This window comes from Trachemys scripta, chromosome 1 (genome assembly GCF_013100865.1).
Source record: "Trachemys scripta elegans isolate TJP31775 chromosome 1, CAS_Tse_1.0, whole genome shotgun sequence".
NCBI classification, from domain to species: Eukaryota; Metazoa; Chordata; order Testudines; family Emydidae; genus Trachemys; species Trachemys scripta.
The window spans coordinates 28,309,403-28,330,789 of record NC_048298.1 but is presented as its reverse complement, the minus strand read 5'-3'; the positions used below and the strand labels follow the sequence as shown (position 1 = coordinate 28,330,789).

The 21,387-nt window shown below is 40.7% G+C and overlaps 1 protein-coding gene across 1 annotated transcript in view; it reads right to left on the bottom strand.

The window, feature by feature from the left end:
- Positions 1 to 21,387, bottom strand: part of SLC2A13 (solute carrier family 2 member 13) — a 329,713-nt gene that overhangs the window by 142,021 nt on the left and 166,305 nt on the right. The window contains exon 4 of the mRNA XM_034766891.1: positions 12,158 to 12,266. Within this exon, the coding sequence (XP_034622782.1) occupies positions 12,158 to 12,266 (109 nt within the window). The remainder of the gene's footprint in view (positions 1 to 12,157; positions 12,267 to 21,387) is intronic.

The following is a 21,387-nucleotide window of genomic DNA, read 5'->3' as shown; positions in this document are numbered from 1 at the left end:
ATATTCTCTAAGAAGTTTCTTTTGAAAAGAAAAAAATGTTCAAAATTAAAAAGACAACAACCTGGCTATTCTTTCAAAATAATGAATCTCAATTAACACTTTTAACTTTTTAACTTTTATATGATTACTGGAATTGACAATGTCAAAATGTATTTACTCACATTTCAAAATGAAGCTGACTTGGTTCAATTTATATTAGCTACATTTGACTTGTAGTGAGTTTTAGGTGAATTTTAACCAGGGAAGGTGCCTGACCTAAAAAGCTGCTTAATATTAAAATCCAGCTTCTTTAATTTAACATTGTTCCATTTTTGGATGGTTGAACAAAACCAACTTCAGTTTACAGTCTAAATCATCTTATGGGGGCTGGACTTGACAACCTCTCGAGGTACCTTCTAGCCCTACATTTCTCTGAATCTGTGGAAAGGTGCTTTATGATTATAGCACAACACTTTACTAGCATTATATAATACACTGTACAATGCAATGTTACACAGTGTGTGCAGTGGTAGAGTTCTGTTCTTTAATAATCCAGAGTGGAAGGTTACATTACAATAGTTACATTAACTATTTTAAAAAGTTTAGTTATAGTAATTCTTTTAACCCTCACCATTATAATAACTGATTGGCTTACAAACCACAATATGTGAGATAATATAAATTTACTTTTGCCTGTTTTATAACTTCAGAATAGTCTGAAAATAGAATGACAAATATTAACATTTCATATATTGTGAAAATGCGGGACAATAAATGTTCCAGAAAGGAAGAGAATCTGTAGTGAAGTGGTACAATGCAATATAGTGAGTAAAACTAAGTGGAGTACACCGAGCTTGTTTCCATTAGGCATTTTGTACCACTTACCTTTTTAACAAAAGATAAAATCCAAACTAGGCTGGAAAGAACATCACTATCAACGTCCTGGAGGATATTTGGAAGGCTGAATCTTTACTGTTTTTTAAATTAGATCTTAAATAATAATCTTATTAAAATAAATATGTATGATAATACAGATACACATAATTCATGGGGAGGTTGCATGCAAGAAATTCAATTTAAATAAGACTAGCTAATTTTATATGAGCTTATGTTCTTGTTTTACATTTTAAATATAATAATTCAATTTTATGAATACCAGAAAAACAAACAGAGTGTGCTTTATAACATATCCTCTGGTTTGTATGGGCAAGTTCAAAACGTTAGAAATGATGAGCATTCTCTACTTCTCTTAAGAGATTATATCAATCTAGATCTCAGCACTAGAAATATTTTTCTGATATTCATCCTAAATTTTCCTTTTCTTGATTTCAGCCTATTACTCTAGTTATATAACCTCTTGTATGACTCTCTAGCTCTCTATCTTTGGGATTCATCCTTCAAAAATCTTTTAGAAACACTTTTCAAGGCACAAAAACTGAACCACCTACTCTCTCATACCAAATGCTCAGGGGGAGATTTTTAAAGTCCCAAAGGGCAGGTAAACACTCAGCACCTATTTGTGCCTTGAATTGGTGTGTCCTGGTCTGTGGGGAGCTTGCCTCTGATGATGAATTTGGAGCAGTTGGGGAGGGGGGGCTGTTTGAAGGCCAGAAGAGGAGGGTTGGGAAAGATTTCTTTCAGAATGGGGTCTCCATCAAGTATGGGGTGTAGTAGTTTGATGATACCCCGTATGGGTGCCAGTGTGAGAACTAGGGGTGTGTGGTCAGAGGGAGCTTCATTTCTGTATTGAAGCAAATTTTCTCAGGTATTTGGGTGGCCCGTTCCATGATGCAATCTACTTCTCTGGTGGAGTGTCTTGTTTGGTGAAGGTGGTTTTAAGTGTTTTAAGGTGAATATCTTGGACTTTCCCCTCAAAGCATATTCTGTGCTATCTGCGTGCCTGGTTGTAGAGATCAGATTTCTTGGCGTGTTTGAGGTCATTACTTAGGGTGACCAGATGAGGGAAAGAAAATATCGATACACATGGGGGGGGGGGTGCCCGCCGACAGAGAAAAAAACAAAACAAAAAAACCCCCCAGTGCTGCCGGCGGATATTGGGACAAATTGCGTCCCGACCAGAGATTTTATCAGGACGTCTAGTCACCCTATCGTTACTGGATCTATGAAGTTAGGTTTGGGGATCCATGGGTTTCTTGTATATGGTTGTCCGTAAGCTTCCATTGCAAAACCTGATTGTGGTGTCCAAGAAGTTAATGTTGGTGCTGGAGTGTTCCAGATAGGGTGGTGATTGTTGAAATTATGGTGGAAATCTCTGAAGGAGTTTAAATTGTCTGGCCAGAGGATGAAAATATCATTGATCTATCTCAGGCATATCACTGGTTTTGTGATGCATTTGTCCAGAAATTCTTCAAGGTGACCCATGAAGAATTTGGCACATTGGGGAGCCATCCTAGTACCCAGGGCTGTTCCCACAGCTTGGACTAAGTGTTTGCTGTTGAATGTAAAATTGTTATGAGTGAGGAAGAAATGGATGTGTTTGGGGATGGTAATTTTCTGTTAATCACACAAATATAACACAATAGGGTGAAAAAAGTTGTATCAGTCCCTTTTCTTTATCTTTCGCTAAAACAGTTTGAAATACTATTATTTTCTAATCTTTCATCCCCATTTTAACATATTATTAAGACACTGTGCGCATTTTTATGGTTTCATCTTGGGATGTGTCTCCTTTTGCCTTTATTCCTTGTGTATCCTTAACCCTGTCCTAATGAACAACTGTCAATTACCCTTTTACAATTATCTGAACTAATAAATTGTGGACGAGTGCAACCATCCCCTTAAACTCTCCAGCTACCAGCTGTTGTAAATGTGGTTCAATATATTTGTAAGCTTTTGTACCTTTTGAGTTTCAGTAAATAGATAAAAGAATGTTTAAGAAAGTGCTGTACTTTACAATGCTTGTGTAAGTCAAAAATTCTAAACTATGAAAAAAATATAGTCTTTTCTAACACCGCAAAGGGCACATAAAAGGTGGCAAATGTGAAGATGGCAAACATGATTGTCCCATAGCCTTTCATTTTTCATACCTAGTATGTGATATTCTAAATACAAATGCTGTAAGTGATAATGAATGCAACAAATGGGCTGGAACTAATCATGGGACTTGTTGTGGCTTTGCCACATGCCCTGAGTAAGGGGCACCATGTAGTTCTCCCAAGAGCAGGTCAGGGCCCAGTTTATGAACCAGAGTCACAATATGGTACCTGGCTCCCCACTTGCTCCAGGGAGGGGGAATAATCTGCACCAGTCCTCCTAAACCTGACACAGACTATTTCCCCCTTGCATTAGTTTAGCTGTACTGGCTGGGGATATGATGGAAACCAGGGCCTAGGCTCCACCCATTCTGGGTCCCTATTCAGGATGGGGAGTAGCAGCCCCATGGAGGCTGCCCTCCTTTCCCCAACATTGTCCTCTCAAATATAAAGAGCTTCTTATGCTCCTTTATTCCCATGTGTGGGCAGTAATAAAAATCACAAATCTAGTCTAACGAGATCATTCCAGGTCAGGCTACCCAGCAGGCTTCATGATACGTGTTTAAACAAGGGAAACAAAACTGGGTACTAGGGTGACTAGAAAAGGATGGCCTGAGAAACAAATGCCTCCATTTTTCATGGACTTTTATCATTAGCTTCCCTTTCATTTTCGTTAAAAGGTGTGAATGTGTAACTCCTAGAGAGGCAAGTTGGCCTCCAGAGAGGCAGAGCCTTCATATGTCAAACTGTTTCTCTGAGAGTTATAAGCTCTTCCTGGTGAAGACCACATCTTAGTCTGCACTTTTTAAAGCACCTTGCACATTTGCAGCACTCTATAGATAAATATTAAGTGCCATTTAAATTAACCCATTCCATGTGATCTTCAAAGCAATTCAGAAGCACCACATGGGAAATTAAAGTTTTTGATGCTCAAGGAGGCTGGAAGTTACAACTGCTCTGGTGTGCAGCCTTTCATATTTCAGAGGATGAGAGTATTATCCTCTACTTTATAGGAAAATCAAAGTAGTTTATTCTACTGTAACTTATCTACAGCTCACTCTATAAAACTTGGTCTACAACAAACACCACTCTCCTTCAGTCTGATACTTCCACATCATAAGATGCAGAAAAGTATTGATTTAGTTCAGAGACAGCTATTTTCATGTGCAATTTGACACTACCCACCATCAAACATACACCAAACAGAAAGCTAATAGTAAAATCCAATGTGATTTAAGTTAAGGTGCTGCAGTGCATTTGAGGGCAATGTCTTACTCCTTGTGTGCTCTGGACCATTCACATTGAAAGAAGTGGAAGAAGAATCACAAAGAACAGTCACCTCAGCTTTTTAACATGAGTCAGAAACAAGAAAGCTTTTAAATGTTTCCCTCACTTCTCTGAATCCCACAGCCTAATACTCTATGTTGTCAGGAAGTTTTCCTCATCTGCAACTTGAAGTTTTCCTTTTCTTAGTTTCATCCTGTTTTAGCTGTGCCACACTAAGTTTTTCTCTCACTGTGGTATTTACACTCTTCATTTATCTGTGGGTTTATATCCCTCTCTGTCAGCACTTAGACAAGCTACACATACTCTCTGTAGCTCTTTAGGCCCCAACTCAGCAAAACCTTTAAGTATGTACACCTCTACCCTGATATAACGGGACCCGATATAACACGAATTCAGATATAACGCGGTAAAGCAGTGTTTGGGGGGGCGTGGCTGCGCACTCCGGCGGATCAAAGCAAGTTCGATATAACGCGGTTTCACCTATAACGCAGTAAGATTTTTTTGGCTCCCGAGGACAGTGTTATATCAGGGTAGAGGTGTATTTTACTTTGAGCACATGAATAGTCTTGTTGAAATCTTGGTTGCATCACGGCCATACTCTTTCCTGTCATCCCTCCAGGACCTGCTAACAAAATGCACTCTCTTGTGGGGTGAACTTTATTCAAACTCCATATCTTATGATGAGGAGAAGCTGTCAAAGCATTGACAAGTGGAACAAAAACCTCAATGTGTGTATTTTAGATCAAAAGTCACTGCTTTTCCTGAGAGAGAGACTGTGTTCTAGTTTCCTAAAGCAAAGGAGACAGATTCCCATTCAGGCTATGGCTACACTAGACAGCTTACAGCATCGGAGCTGCACCGATGCAGCTGAACCGCTGTAAGCTCTCAAGTGTAGCCGCTCTAAGCCAACAGGAGAGAGCTCTCCCACTGACTTATTTAATCTACCACCACTGAGTGGTAGTAGCTAGGTTGGCAGGAGAAGCTCTGCCGCTGACTTCACGTCGGTGTAACTTATGTCACTCAGGGGGATGACTTATTCACACCCGTGAGCGACATAACTTATACTGACATAAGTGGTAGAGTAGACATAGCCTAAGACAATAACAACCTGTCAACCTGCTGCTACAGGGTACATTCCAGGCACTGGGAACTGGGAGTGCAGTCTGACTGGTGGGTCTGCTGCAAAAAGCTAGTCTCGGGGAGGCAATGTGGATTGTAGTGAAGTTATGTTATGCACTCTGGACAAATTTTTAAAAACAATCCATAACTAAGTGATTTTAAAAAAATAGTAATTATGAAACAAGCCTCGTGCCCTGGAGTCAATAAATGTATGGACTATTGGAGTCCCACTGTTATTCTCTAATTACATCTTGAACTGTTGCAAATGTGATAAAGGCCCTCTAAGACTGCTGCAGCTACTGGAGAACATGGCCTTTTCAGAAAACAATTCTGTTCATTTTTCTTTTCAAGAGGATAGGTGAGGGTTGGTTGTAATTGTTTTACTTTTAAAATATTCCTTATTGAAGATTATTAATTAGGTATGAACATTATTAGGATCATCAGTAAATTTCCACAGTGTCTTTAATAAATGTTTATCTGTACCATTACTTTGTGGACTGTCAATCCAGTGTTTTATTTTTGAAGATGAATGGATATTAGAAGTAGTGTTTCTCCACCCTTCCTCCTCCTACTGTAATGGAAGTCAGTTGTATACTCTTACCAAGTTAGCTACAATACTAGCAAATGCATTCATTAGTAGAGGGAGCTTGATTTCCCTCTGTTTGGGTATAGTCATGTGAGTGGATGAGCACCTTTAACATCCCATTTAAGTTAACAGAAGCTGAGGGCTCACAGAACCTCACGTGATCAGACCCTATAATTGCAGCAGAGTGCATTGCAGAAGAGACTATTAAACCTATTGAGAAATGCTTTTCTTTATTTTGTTAGATGTGTGTTAGACTTTTCTCTAATACCTATTCATCTTCAAAAGCATCCTGGCCTCATTCCCATCTATCTCCAATTCTATGTCTTCCATGCAGTTTCTATTCTCTTTCTTTCATTTATACTCAGTGTGATATTTGTTCGCTTTTCATTTTCTTTTTAAATATTTCTAACTTTCCTTTGGCTTCTCTGTTTCTAAAACCTATTTCTCTTTTTCTCTCTTTTGTCTTTTCCATTTTTATCACTTACTCTTAACTGCCTTATTTGACTCTGTTTTTCTTCTTTCTTTTTTCTGTTGAGTTTTTCTTTCTTTGTTGTATTTTTTATTATCTTGTTGTATTTTTTATTCTCTTGTCATATTTCTATCCAGCTGGAAACTGATGCTTGTTTTTGTGATTTCATTTCTTGTTCTCTTGGTATTTTTTTTTTTTTAATCAGTGCAAGCTTATTACGGACTGAAGATGTCTATGGACCAAATCCAGACACAGATGTATTATGTATATAGGTACATTTAATTTATTTGTTGGGAGGGAGATGGGGCACAAAACCACTTAAAATTAAATGAAGACAAGTGGCATGTTTATTAATTTGGACTAATAAAGATCAAACAGGCTTATGAAAATCCAAGGTAAAGTGGTAAGGAAACACAGAAGGACTTTAGCTCTCCTTGTTCAAGTGGCTATTAGAAAAAAATATGAAATTGAAAAATACAATGTGATTGAAGATAAAATCAAAAGGCTTCTTAGCATTACATTTAAATTTCCATCTGTAAAACAAAATCTTTTGTTTAGGCTTTATCTGTTCTGGTGCTCTCAAAATGTATCTTGTGGGGATAAGAGGAGAATTGAGATGAATCACCTGCCTCTAAAATACTACATCAGAAATCTGGGCACTCCAGGACTAGAGTTTGTAAAATGTTCAAATATGTCTACGTCCCAAAAGGACTCTTCTGCAACAATATATCCTATGGTACTGGTGTCCTTGTCCCCTAAAAAGAACTTTTGGTCCTTGACATTTACTTTTCTAGTGACCAAATTCAGCATTCCAAAATTTACTTCACTCTGATTGAGTCATTTGTCTGCTTAGACAGTCCGCTTTTTTGTTTCCCTTTTAGATCCATTTCCTTGATGGAGAGAACATTGTTCTGCACCCAGCACTCGCAGTTTCAGAGTACGTCTACGCTGCAGTCAGACACCTGAGGCTGGCCCAGGCCAGGTGGCTCGGGCTAAGAGGCTATTTAATTGCTATATAGATGTTTGGGCTTGGGTTAGAGCCCAGGCTCTACAACCCTGAAAGGTGGGAGAGTCTCAGAGTTCAAGCTGCAGTCTTATCCCAGAAGTCTACACTGTAATTAACCAGCCCTGCAGCCTGAGCTCCACAAGCCCAAATCAGCTGGCACGGACCAGCTGCGAGTTTTTAACTGCAGTGCAGACATGCCCACAGTGGCTTCCTGCTTATGCTTACAGTTCTTGTCTGTCTGGGCAGCCGGATATGCTGCAGGAGTTTTGCTATCCAATACATGTAGATGTCATATGAATCTCTTTTTATATATGCTGTCAAACAAGTCCATTTTACTATAGAATTGCTTAGCAAGCACAGAGTCATTGGGAATTTTCACAAGAGCCCATTTATCCCTCCCCCTTTCTATTCCTCACCAAAAAAAGCCTATTGCAAGTGACCCATTTCTCTCCTGTAGCTATTATTGGGTTCTCCAAGTAAATTAGTTGTTTTTTTAAATTGGAAAATATATAGCAGAGTCCTAAACCTTTCAGCACCAAACCACTACAATACTTGTTGTTTGTATTTGTTTCTTTTTAGTTTTTTAAATATGTGTTTTTCAGAGTTCTCCTATTGTCCATTAGTCCTGGAATGCTCAACAACTCCACAAGAACTGTTTTGAAAGTTTTCAGAAGGTCTAACGAGCCTGGCCATTTTTTTCCTGCTTCCTAGTCACCAGCTCTTTCTGATTCAAAACTTTTGTTTCTTTTCCAGACGCAGAAGTATCCTTTTCAGTACAGTGTGCGAACACAGATATAAGTGAGAGTGGGTATTATACTATTCCTCCAGCTTCTTCTGCCTTCTCTAAAATATCTTGAATTCATCTTACTATCACCATTAATTTATCAGTAAATTACTGACTTTTTTTTTTTTTAAAGTACAAGGCTTCTAGAGCTTTGTCTTCTTAAAAGGAGACACAGCTATATTGAATCTGTCATCTCACAAATGGTGGAAAGTCTCCAGCCAGAAGACTAGAACAGAGTATGCACTGCCATGAATGCTGCTACATTAAATCAACTGGTAAAAGAGTGCTCTGGCAGTTCTGAAAAGGTGAAAAGCCAGCTTAACAAGCTATGTGGAGATCTCTGCAGGGTAAGGGAAGCCCAGATAGCAGTGAGCCAGAATTGTCAGCCCCACTCCCCCGCACAATAGAGGATGTTGGGGGAAGGGAACATGTCAGAGTACGGTTGTGCTATGGTGAACCTCATCTGACAAAACAGCCTCACTGGCAGTTGTGGCTCGAGGATTTTTGCCGCCCAAAGCAAAAACAATTTTGGCCACCTCCCCCCCCCCGTTCTTTAATTACCCCACCCCCGGCCCCGCCTCAACTCCCCCCCTTCCCCAAATCCCCAACCCTGCCTCCTCCACCCAGGCTCTCAAGCCTTGGACAGAGGGGGAGCAGCGGTGCGCGAAATGGCCGCTCGGGATCTCCCCCTCCCTCCCAGGTTTGAGAGCCTGGGAGGGAGGGGGAGACTCCGAGTGGCCACGGCGGGCGCCGCTTCTCCCCCTCCCTCCCAGGCTCTCAAGTCTGGGAGGGAGGGGGAGCAGCGGCGTGCGAAACAGCTGTTTCGCGAGCCGTGGCAGCAGCAGCGGAGGTGAGCTAGGGCGGCCGGGGCACATTTTTAGGGGCGGCATTCTGGCGCTGGCCATGCCGCCCCTAAAAATGTGCTGCCCCAAGCACCAGCTTGTTTTGCTGGTGCCTAGAGCTGGCCCTGCTCACTGGGGCCCATTACTAGCCAAGGCAACTTTGAGGAGCACTAAGAAATAAAACCATCTTTGCCCCTCCAGCTGACTGCCACTTGCCACAGCTGCAGATTCAGTCTAGAGTAGGTGTTTGTGAAACTAATATTAGGTCTGTTGTTATAATTCCTTTCTAACTGGAACTATTGCTAAGTCACTTAGTGGGATAGATGTAGGTTTACAAGAAGGTTTTACTCTCATTATTAACTGTTTGTGTTGTATCATCTACAGTCCCCAGGGCCGGCTCCAGGCACCAGCTGAGCAAGCTGGTGCTTGGGGCGGCAGATTGTTCGAGGCGGCATTCTGCCCAATCCTAGGGCAGCACGGCCGCTTTTTTTTTCTTTTGTTCCGCTCCGGCCGCCCTGGCGGCGGTGCGGAGAACCAGAGCGCCCTGCAGGGCAGTCCTCTTCCTTCCCTCCCTGCCGACTGGAGCAGAGCCCTTGCAGCAGGAGGTGGCGCAGCGGGAGGGGCTGTGTGGCAGCGCCCCTGCTGTAGCCCTGGCCACCCCCTTCTCTATCTCTTCTGCCCGCTCCTTCCCCCTCCCCCCCAGCCGCCCCGTTTTTGGGGGTTTTTTTGGCTTGGGGTGGCCAAAAAGCCAGAGCCAGTCCTGACAGTCCCAATCAGGAATAAAGGCCTCATTGTGTTAGTGCTGTATGAACTTATGGTGAGAGACAATCCTTGCCCCAATGAGCATACAATCTAATTTGAGGTCGAGCATACAATCTAATTTGAGATCAAACACGAAGAGTGAGAACAGCAAATAAAAAGGCTAGAAGGAGAATGAGAACAATGAAAACAAGACCATGCAGTTACATAGATAGCTACTGCACAGACTGACAGTTGTAACTATTTTTTAAAATCCCCAATTTATTGTGAAACCAAACCATCAACAGATGGCCACTGTCCTGTATAAAGAAACTGCTTTCATGGGAAAATGTTCACTTAGCTTGCAAAATTTGTGATATGAAAAGGGAATTCAACTATACTGTTTTTTTAAGAAAATACTGGATACTGTAAATGATTATAAACTATTCTTTTATCAGCACTTTTTAATGTGTTTATTAAAGGCATCTTTCTATGCAAAGTCTATGAAGTCCAGCTATATTGTATAGTAGTAATTTCTTCCACCCACACTCTATCAAATTAGGTCAATTACAAGCTGTTTGTAAAAGCTATTGCACGTTAAGATGTATCTGCAATTTAGGATAAGCAAAGTAAGCTACTATAGATCTTATGCCATTTCAATATATTTCTGCTTAATGAAGATTTGGATCTGTTGCAAACATCAAAATCAAAAGTTTAACCATTTAACATTATATCCTGACACTGTATTCATGTGAACATTGTAAAGTATTATTATTCACTAATATATTTTATATGCCCTTTTGCTCCTTCTTACCAGAATCTTGGAAGTCATACTGCAGTTTAAAAAAAAATCAAAGCATATGCTTCATAAACTAGAAATGGATTGAACACACCACAGTCCCCTTCATAAACAAAATGGTGTAGACAATTCACACATTAACATTCACACTTCTCGCCTTTATATTTCTAATATGCTGTCATATCCATTACCCAGTCCAGTTACACCCTCCCTCCCTATTCCGGCCTCTGTATTTCTTTGATTATAATCACCCTTCTTTCTGTAGGTCAGATCATAGGAGCATGTTCTTAGCAAGATGTGCAGACAGAACTTAAAACACTAATGAGTTACACATATTAAGAAGAGGATACACTCCACAGTTTTATTTTCCCTTCTACAGGAGAACAAACTGCCACTCTCATTGTAATTGTGGGTCTTCCAGATGACTGCCTTCATGAATCCACACTGTAGACAATGCTCAAACCTTGGGTGTGTGAGCTCAGTCTATTTCATTTAACCTGACTGCTCAAAGCAAAGGTTTCAAGGCCGCAAGAGTATAAACTGACCCCTCAAATGAGTCTATTTCATCTAAATTATACAGCATCATGAAGAACTGCTGGCTTCTGGGACAGTGAGTCAGCCAAACCCTCTCTCTCTTACCGTATTCTGAGGTGATGACAGACAGTTTTCCACCTACACAAATAGTGAGTTACTCATTTTCGAAGCTTACGGTTGTGCCAGAAGTTGAACCTTAAAAGCAACTGCAGTACTATTAAGGCAGAAATGGACCATGATAATCATTTGTGACAATCTGTTGATGCAAAAGAGCATGAGGTTGCTCTTCAGATTTTTCATCACAGTGAGAGTATCATGCATGGGTGTATATGTTACAGTGCATATTGTTTTTCACTATGTGTTGGAGAAGGAAATGAAAGCATTAGTGAGTGCTGGAGTGTCTTATCTCCAGAACTGTAGGTGTATAGATGATGCGAAGGTGGCAAGGAATACTGGAAACTTTCCCCTTAACTTATTTTCATGCTCCCAAAGATTTGAATTGATGGGGTGTGTCCTGATGCAACTTGCCCAGTCCAACCAAATGAAGTTTTTGTTTGTGCTAATATTACACATAGATGTCTTTGAGGTGTAAATAAAGTAAAGATTCTGCAAATAGAACATTGTTAACAATTGTTCATGCTTAGGCTGGAGTAGAGTCCAGCCCACTCAACCAGAGAAGTATGGGGTCTGCAATAGAGAATAAAGTGCACAATAATAAAATCCAGTAAAGTATATGAGACTCTGGATATGGCATACAGCAAATCTGAGAAGAATGTTTTACACCAACATCTTTCTGACCATAACCATGATGCAAGGAAATCAAAATCTAATTTTAAATAATAGCTCACCATCATTAAATTATTGATATTCAAAATATGGTATACTTGTAATGTTCCATACCTATATTGTATTCAATTTAATGATTCAGAACCCCATTGATATTCAGTCTAAAAGCCAAATGTTGAAAAACCTCATGAAATGTTTTTCCAATATTTTATCAAAAGGAGGAACTGATACTTACATGACGGTGTTAATGCCTGACAGTTGTTGGAACATCTGTAGACCACAACCCACAATTAAAGCTCTTCGAGTTGGAGGGTATGTCAGCATTCTGCAGATCACAGGTCCAGCTTTAAAAATAGAAAAGTACAAAATGTGTTATTAACCCACCAGTTCAATACTTTCAGGAATTACACATTTTCCCCTCATTTTCACCAAATTCAGAATATTTTGTTCATACTTGGTCTAGTTTCCCATTTTATGCATTCTACTAAATAGGAGACTTTCAGGGGGCTTAGGCCCAAAATGCAACTATTTAAAAAAAATCCAGTTATAATCCACTAAATCCTGTTGATTACAAGAGGTTCATTTAATAAAAAGGCATATGCAAATTTAGATTCAGAACTTCCGCTGATATTAACACAGACCATGAAACTAAATGAGTATGCTCTGCCACTGTTCGTATTCGGATTTTGCAATCAAAATACATCTCCAACTCCCACTGACTTCATTTGTATAGTGATTGCAGGTGAGGATGCATTTAGGAACTCGCTGGGTTTCTGCTCTCCAGCAGAAGGGCCAGCAGACAGAGCACAAGTTAATTGACAAAATCTTTCCCACACGTTTCTGGCAGCCTCCATACGTGGAGATGGTAAAAGAGGAGCAAATGATATAGTTAAAGTAACTTTGTGCTCCACAAGGAGAACAGAAATACGTTTCCAAATAGAAAATGTTTCTTTCCCTGACAAGTTTAATTTTAAAGTTTAAGTGTTCTAAAAACAATGTGTCAAAGAAAGCTATAACATGAAAACAAACAAAAAGAGTGTATAATACTTGATTCCATTTGTTAACAGAATGAGTTTGTGCCCGTAGTGAATATGTTCTGATCCTAATTATATTTTACACATATACATTATATATGGTATAGCTACATACAGCACCTAATAAAAAATTAAGATAGGCATAAGAATCAAAATGGATTCAGTCAAAGGAATAATACAAGAAAAGCTAAACAAATCAGTTCTGACATCCTCAAAGATCTAAGCCTCATGGGTTTATTTCTAGATTTACCTCAACATTTCTCCTCAATATGTTGCTCTTGATTAACAATTAACATGAACTGTGGAAATCTCTTGTGAAATTAAGGGCTTTTAACTAACAAAGTAAGAAAGATTTCAATACACTGATATAAACAGTTCTGATTCAAGGATGCTGGATATTTGTAAGTAGTTTCAACAACTGAATTATGAAACAAGTTCAAAGAGAATCTCTTATTAAAAGCTGGTCAAACTTGTCTAGGGAAGAGCCACTTTCCACAACTTTAAAAATAATACGTTTTTTATTGACACCCCACTTCTTGTCATCAACTAACTACCTCTTCATCATTACAAGAAGAAGAGTCATGGTCCAGCATAGGAGAAAACAAAATTTACAGAATTAATGAGAGGACACTAAAATAGAAGGATAACTAGAGCTCAAGTCTTACTTCCCTAGATACCTTTAAATGTTTCATCAGCTAAATTCAGTAAATGTGTTTGTAATTTTTCATGTTTTTGACCTAGAGTCACAAATATGACATCCAAATTATCATTCTGCTTTATGCTGAAGATAGAAGGTTTACCACAAATCTGTGCCAGGGCAATTGCACATCTGATTAGATAGAAACAAAATTAAAGACTTTTCTTTCATAAAATTCATAGCTTTCGGCAAAAAAACCCAATAAAGTGACTGAATAAATAAAATGCATCATTAATCTCAGTATTACAGAAGCTTTGTAATCCTAAGAAAATCTAAAGAAACAAATTGACTGAGCATCTGTAAAACAGATGCTTTTAAAAAGATATTGAGTGTGATTCTTATATTATTTAAAACCACCTGGCTTTAACTGTTTTCAGTATTTTGCCATCTGTGTCTCTCATGCCAGCAAAATAAAAGGTGCTCTTGAACAGTACCAGCCAGCAATTTACTAGAATACTTTTCAGACAAGATGTACAATATTAAATAGGGAAGAGGAGATGTCCCTGGGTGGGTTTTTTTGGGGAGCCGAGGGGGGGGGGGTTGCATCTGTCTATTAACAGCACGGTCTCATTTCAGGCAAACAAGTTTGTAAGTGTTCATGTCAAGGTGTTTCAGAGCCAGATATCATTAGTAAGGGCAATACTAATCTTCTTCTATGAGAAAAAGTCCAGACAGAGAGAAGAAATATTTAATGTTTCTGAGGAAACACTCTTCTTAATTGATGAAATGAAAGAATCCTATACGACTTTAGATCTTCATGCAAATGTGACCTCTGTAAAATAGAATTGGCTGAACTTATTTAGCGCGATCGTCTCAGATAAGTAAATTTATGTCAGTTAAAATAATATCAATATATAAGCTTGAAATGAATTAAAATATCCATAGTAATGGACTGTAATATCCTGCCCCTAACTTATGTTAAAATGAGACTGATGGATGAAGTGAGAGATTGATGGAGAGAAAAGGATGATGGTGTCATCGGAAGTAAGGTCACTGGCTATGACATCACAGGAAATAAAAATGTACCACATATGATGTTATGACCTAAATACTTGCCCTTCCACGGTCTGACCTACCCCCTCCTGCTCTAACCACCAACTGAAGGCTCATCTTAGCTACAGAGATTTCGGTGTTTGGCCTGGAACCCCTAAACCAATGACTGATAAATATTGCCACCCCAAAAATGATCAAGAAACACAGCTACAAGCATGAAAAATCTGGGAGAGAGAGAGAGAGGAGAGGTGGGATTTAAAAATATACCTCTACCCCGATATAACATGACCCGATATAACATGAATTTGGATAGAAGACGGTAAAGCAGTGCTCTGGGAGGGCGGGGCTGCGCACTCCGGCAGTTCAAAGCAAGTTCAATATAATGCGGTTTCACCTATAACGCAGTAAGATTTTTTTGGCTCCCAAGGACAGTGTTATATCGAGGTAGAGGTGTACATACTGTGATACAGGAGGGCCAGGGAGCAGTGGGAAGTGGTAGAAGGGAAGTATATAAACCCTAGGTTAATTAAGGCGTGGTTCCCTGTAGACTAGGGAGGGTTGCTACAGGTTAATTGGAGCACCTGTAATCAATTAAGGCCCTGTTAGAAACCTAATAAAACCTCCTGCTTCAGGCAGTCAGGGAAAAGGAGGAAGGAGAGAGGATTGGAGCTTGGAGGTGTGCTGTGAGACTTGGAGGAATAGAAAACCGCAGTAAGGGAAACTCTGCCCCAGCAGGGGAGGGACATTCCCTCCCCCAGCGTTTAAGGACTGACGGTACCCCACCCAAGGGGGAAGAGGGTAAGAACCTGCAGGGGTTGAGAGAGGGCTGGGACTCAGAGTGAGGAGCAAACCCAGACTCCTCCCCCGCTTCCCTCCTTTACAATGTTCCTGGGCCGCTAGTGGGGCCCCTGGTGCCCCAAGACCAGGGGTAAGGGATGGTATTTTAGCCCCCCCCCCCCCAAGAAAAGCACAGGACCCACCGTACTATATCGACCATCTTGTCACAATGCAAAGAGGTCTGTAAAGGAAAAATGGATGTTTGTGAAAAAGATCTCTTAGAATTTCAGTGTTCACCAAAAACATCTCAATGTTTTTTAAATTAGAAGTGGACCCTTCCCAAATTCTTTGGATCTCCCTGAGGCCCTTCTTACCTACAGAGGGAAATCAAAAGGATTTGGTATGTGGCTCAGAACCCATAAACCAATTACTTATATTTGGCATCCCCTTTAGAAGTGAAAAAGAACTGCATCGAAAATAGTGAAATTGTGGTGTAAGTTTTAGGCATAAAAATAGGAAATGGCAGAGTTAAGATGCCTGTGCAACCTTAATTTAGCCCCCTTGTGGTTAGTCATTATGATAGTCTTTAATTACCTGATCATAAACTAGATGCCCAAAATGGACCTGCTCTGGAGAAGAATCAGGGTTGTGTAGTGAAGGAGACTTGTCTATAGCTCCCCTGCTTCATTTGTTGCAGAAGTTAGTAGATATTAAGTGAATAAGGCAGGGGAGAGAAAAGATGGTCTCATGATTACAGCAAGTTGAATGCTGCCCTGGAGAACTGGATTCTATACCTGTCTCTGTCAAAGAGTTTCTAAGCGATTCTAGGCAAGCACTTAAATCAGACATTTCACAGGTGGTCACTAACTGTGTTGCTCCTCCAGATGCATGACTTGAGATTCTAGGGTCCAATCTGCAGAAGTGCTGCGTTCTCAACTGTAGTTAATAGGAGATGGTCTTTTACTATTGAAAGGTTATAAAATGCTAAGTACATTGAAAAATCTGGTCTAGTTGTCTCAAATTGATCACCCAAAATTAGTGAATATTTTTGACCTTAATATCTGTGGCTCAGTTCCCCATCTGTAAAATGGAGATAATAATAGCCCCTCATCTCACATTCATTGATATTTGTGATACTCTGATCATAGAATCATAGACTTTAAGGTCAGAAGGGACCATTATGATCGTCTAGTCTGACCTCCTGCACAATGCAGGCCACAGAATCTCACCAAACCCCCAATCCATGTCTGAGCTATTGAAGTCCTCAAATCGTGGTTTAAAGACTTCAAGGTGCAGAGAATCCTCCAGCAAGTGACCCTTGCCCCATGCTGCAGAGGAAGGCGAAAAAACCCCAGGGCCTCTGCCAATCTGCCCTGGAGGAAAATTCCTTCCCGACCCCAAATATGGCGATCAGCTAAACCCTGAGCATGTGGGCAAGACTCACCAGCCAGACACCCAGGAAAGAATTCTGTGTAGTAACTCAGATTCCACCCCATCTAACATCCCATCACAGGCCATTGGGCATATTTGCCACAAATAGTCAAAGAACAATTAATTGCCAAAATTAGGCTACCCCATCATACCATCCCCTCCATAAACTTATCAAGCTCAGTCTTGATGCCAGATATGTCTTTTTCCCCCACTGTTCCCCTTGGAAGGCTGTTCCAGAACTTCACTCCTCTGATGGTTAGAAACCTTTGTCTAATTTCAAGTCTAAACTTCCTGATGGCCAGAAACTCTGATGATGAGCACCACAGCAAAGCCCAAGCGGAAATTCATAATTTTGTCTTCAGAGCAGTGTTTGAAAGTGTGCAATAAATAAGGTATGGGGCCTCCCACTGAACAATGAGAAGAGAACAAAATAACAAGAGCACTGTCCTCCCTGTCCACTGAATGCAATCATCTAATTAATGCCTGCATCACAATGCATATGCACAAGGGGGCTGAAATAAGGAAGTACAGACACCCTTAATTCTGGCATTTCCTAACTTTGGAGTGCTTGATTTCACAACCTTAATAATGTTATTCTAATGCAGTTGTGTGTGTGTAAATTCGTAGGCTTTTCAAAGAGAAAACAGAAAAAAAATTCCACCACATGGCATCAGATTGACACCCTCATGGTTTATCAGCAGTGGTGGAAACATTAGCTTCACCACATAGACCTCTTTCACTTGAGGTAGGGGAGTGACTGACAGCAGTACCAGGTTCTCAGTCTCCATGGGACCAGCACTGGAGTGGGAGGGGACACACACTTTGCCAATGGGTTTTGCAGCTATTTGCTGACAGCAGAGGAATGGTGAGATTCAGGAATCTTGGGTTCCTTGCCAATCTCTGGAGAGGGGTATGCTCTAGTGGTCACAGACCCTTTAACCTGTTCTTCCCAAGCTTGACCCTCTTTGCCTCATCCTTTCCCACCTATCTCTGTTCCAATCCTGTCCCTTTCCTACCCAGCTCCTCATCCCAATCCTGGTTTCCTTGCCCAGCCACTCCTAATCTCCTGTGAACTTCCCTGTCCCAGTCTCCTCCAACATCTAGTCCTCTCCACACTCCCAATCTCCCTCCCCAGGCTTTTCATCCAATCTCAGTTCTCCCTTAGGTTCCTGTACGAGTCTTTTTGCTCTGTCAGTCCATTTCCCGTACACACACCTTCAATCTTCATCAGATCTGTCCCCTCCCCCTCACTTTTTTCACCCACTGGTTTTCAGTCCCACTCTCCTTATCCAGCCAGTTCCAGTCTCTCTTCCACACCAAATCCCAGTCCCAGTTTCCCTCTCCCCACCACCAGTCTCTAATCTCAGTCTTCCCACATACAACATCTTTGTTCAAATCTACTCTTGCAGGTCCATCTTTTCTCACCCTCTGCATTCAATTCAGACAACTTCCTCCTCTGTGCTGCCCAGGCTTAGCATGGTGGGCATTTGGAGCACAGGAGAGACAGACTCCCTCTTTTCAGTTCTGGTGCCTGGATCTGGACCCGGACCCGACACAGTCCCCTGCAACTCAGAGTAGCCATTGTAAGAAAAGTCTTGCTCAGCCCTGGGCTGGAGCATGCCCAGTGACATGGAAGCTTCAGAGATTTTAGCTCTTCTACTCAGCATGCAAACTGATTTTTCAAAGTCTTATAACTGGGCCAAATTCCAGTGGATTTTCATGGGGACAGCAAGGCATTCCTGAAACAAGAGCCATGCCTCTGGCAAATTCCCTTCTCCAAACATTGAGTCACTAGAAATTTTCAAAGAAGGGGTCACCAGATTTTTTTAGTGTGGGCAAAACTCTGTATTTTTCCCTAAGCACCTCCTGTCACATTGGGGTGTTTTCATAGAATCACAGAATATCAGGGTTGGAAGGGACCTAAGGAGATCATCTAGTCCAACCCCCTGCTCAAACCAGGACCAATCCCCAGCTAAATCAACAAAACTAATTTTGCATTAACACTTAAATTCTAAGCATTTTTTTTATAAACATTCCTTTTTAACTTTACAGAACCTCTCTCTCTCTCTCTCTCTCTCTCTCTCTCTCTCTCTCTCTCTCTCTCACACACACACACACACACACACACACACACACACACACCTTTTTATGCTTTTAGCTGTGTTTCTTCATCATTTGCAGGGGTGATGCATCAGTCATTATCAGTCACTGGTTTAAAGGGTTTGGGCTACACAGTAAATACTACTGGTTTCCCTACCAAAGTGAAGAAGGTATTGGGGAGCTAAAAAGGGCTTGATTAGGCCCCTCTCTAAGTAATCATGTGGGAAAACACATTGGGTCATTTTCAGGGCCGGCTCAGGGTTTTGGCCGCCCCAAGCAGCCAAACAAAAAAACCCAAAACAAAACAAAAAAAGTTGCGATCGCGATCTGCGGCGACAATTCGGCAGGAGGTCCTTCGCTCCGAGCAGGAGTGAGGGACCGTCCGCCAAATTGCCGCCAAACAGCTGGATGTGCCGCCCCTCTCCGAAGTGGCCGCCCCAAGCACCTGCTTGGTAAGCTGGTGCCTGGAGCCGGCCCTGGTCATTTTAGTTAACATTTGGATTTACTAACAAAGTAAAGTTGCTGGTTTAGGGTTGTGGGCCACATCCTGCATCTTACTGCCTTCTCTTTTTCAGTAAGGAGACCCTTGAAGAGCTGATAGGGTATTGTTCAGGGCCTCCCTTACCTCAGTATTTTTGTACCTCATGACAAATTCCACTAAGCCAATCTGATTTGTTACAGTGAGTGTGTAAAGTATGGAAATTTGTAAGAATTCTCCCTGGTCACAAGAAGGTAGAGGCAGAGCAGAAGGACAACAAAACATGGCTATGATTACAACCAGGGTTGGACGTCAAATAACAAATCAGAAGCTGGGAACCTGATAGTCACTTAACATCATTATTTTGGAAGACACAATTTATTTCAAGATCAAGATGAAAGTTACAACAATCTCAGTTTTCAGCCCTGGAAGCGTCCTAACAGAAAGAGAGGTATCAGGGAGCCATGGAGAAAAGGAGGCAGAGAAGGTCAAAAATATTTTCAATTTATGATTTTTCAAGTAAAAACCAAAAAGTGAAAGGTTGCTGTGTTGCCAACTCTAGCAATTTTATCTTGAGTCTCACGCTACTTGATGTTTCACTTAAAGCTCCTGGAGACACATGATTATGTGAGACTCGGCTTTAAAAAAGTAAAAATAAAAGCTTCTAGACATCATGACTGTGGAGAAAAGTTTGAAAAAGTGACCCATGCGCACCCTACAGACTCAAAAATCAGAAAGCAAAAAAACCCTCCCAAATTATTCTTATTTTTAATCTCATGATTTTGAGGGGGCTTCATCATGAGTTTTGAACATTTAGAGCTGGCATACAGTGTATTTGGGTGAATTTTTGGATATTTTTCCTCTGCCTTTTTCTCATATCCTTGTAGGAAGAAAACAATCAAAAATCCACCAGCAGGCCACCTGGTGCCTGGGAACCTGGTGATCCCCAGACCACCAGCTTATTAGTATTGTCCCTGGCAAAATTTCACACTATCTGGCAACTATCATAGGAGACTGGGCAATGCAAAGTTATCAGCATAGTCTTCAACGGTCTCTTGCCAAGTAATCTAGGCAGCAGCTTGTAGCAACAGCTTAAAAATGGAAGCCTGCATCAACATTACTCTGCAGTTACTGAGAAGGAATATTTCCAAGGAAGCAAGGGCATGGAACAGTAAGAGAGACACCATTGGCACTCCCATAATTTTAAATGCATATATTTTCACTCCAGTATCGTAAAGGAATTAAGCCATTCCAAATCATCTCCAAACAGTTAAGCAAATGGAAGCTTTTCAGATTTCTGAAGAAATAAAAGCTCAATTTTAATAGAGAGATCTCATCAAGGAAAGCAACAACATGATAATACTATTGATACAGAATGTTATTTCCTACAATACTAGCAGTAAGTTGCATCAACAGATGATTGCTTTTTCTTGGTTCAAAAAAAATAAAGAGGAGTGTCAGGAACAATTTATTTATAGAAGTGGACAGAAGCAAACATAGGCCAATCTGATAGTAGAGCAAGCAGTGCAGTTCTGACCCACAAGTACAGTTTGCCATACTATAGGAAAAGTGAAGTGTTTCAAGAGGCTAATATAAATTTCAATGCAACTACCATGTGTTCAGATGATATCCTTTGTACAGCATGTAAGAATATTTCTTTGGTATACAAATATGCCCCAGGCACAGGGAAGGCAAGTATGCAGTTTTGGCTCAGAAAGTTCTATTTTAAAAGCAGAGTACAAATTTCAGTCTGTTTCACCTATGGGAGTGATTTGCTTCGGGATCACAATTTCATTCTGTCTAGGAAAACCATGATATATTACCACTCCTGAAACACAATTTATCACTGAATAAAATCCAATAAAATTCTCCTACACAAAAGCAAAGCAATGCAACACTAAAGCCACCGCACATCAGAATTTGCAGGAGGCAGTTTTAGTTTTATGTATTTTCAT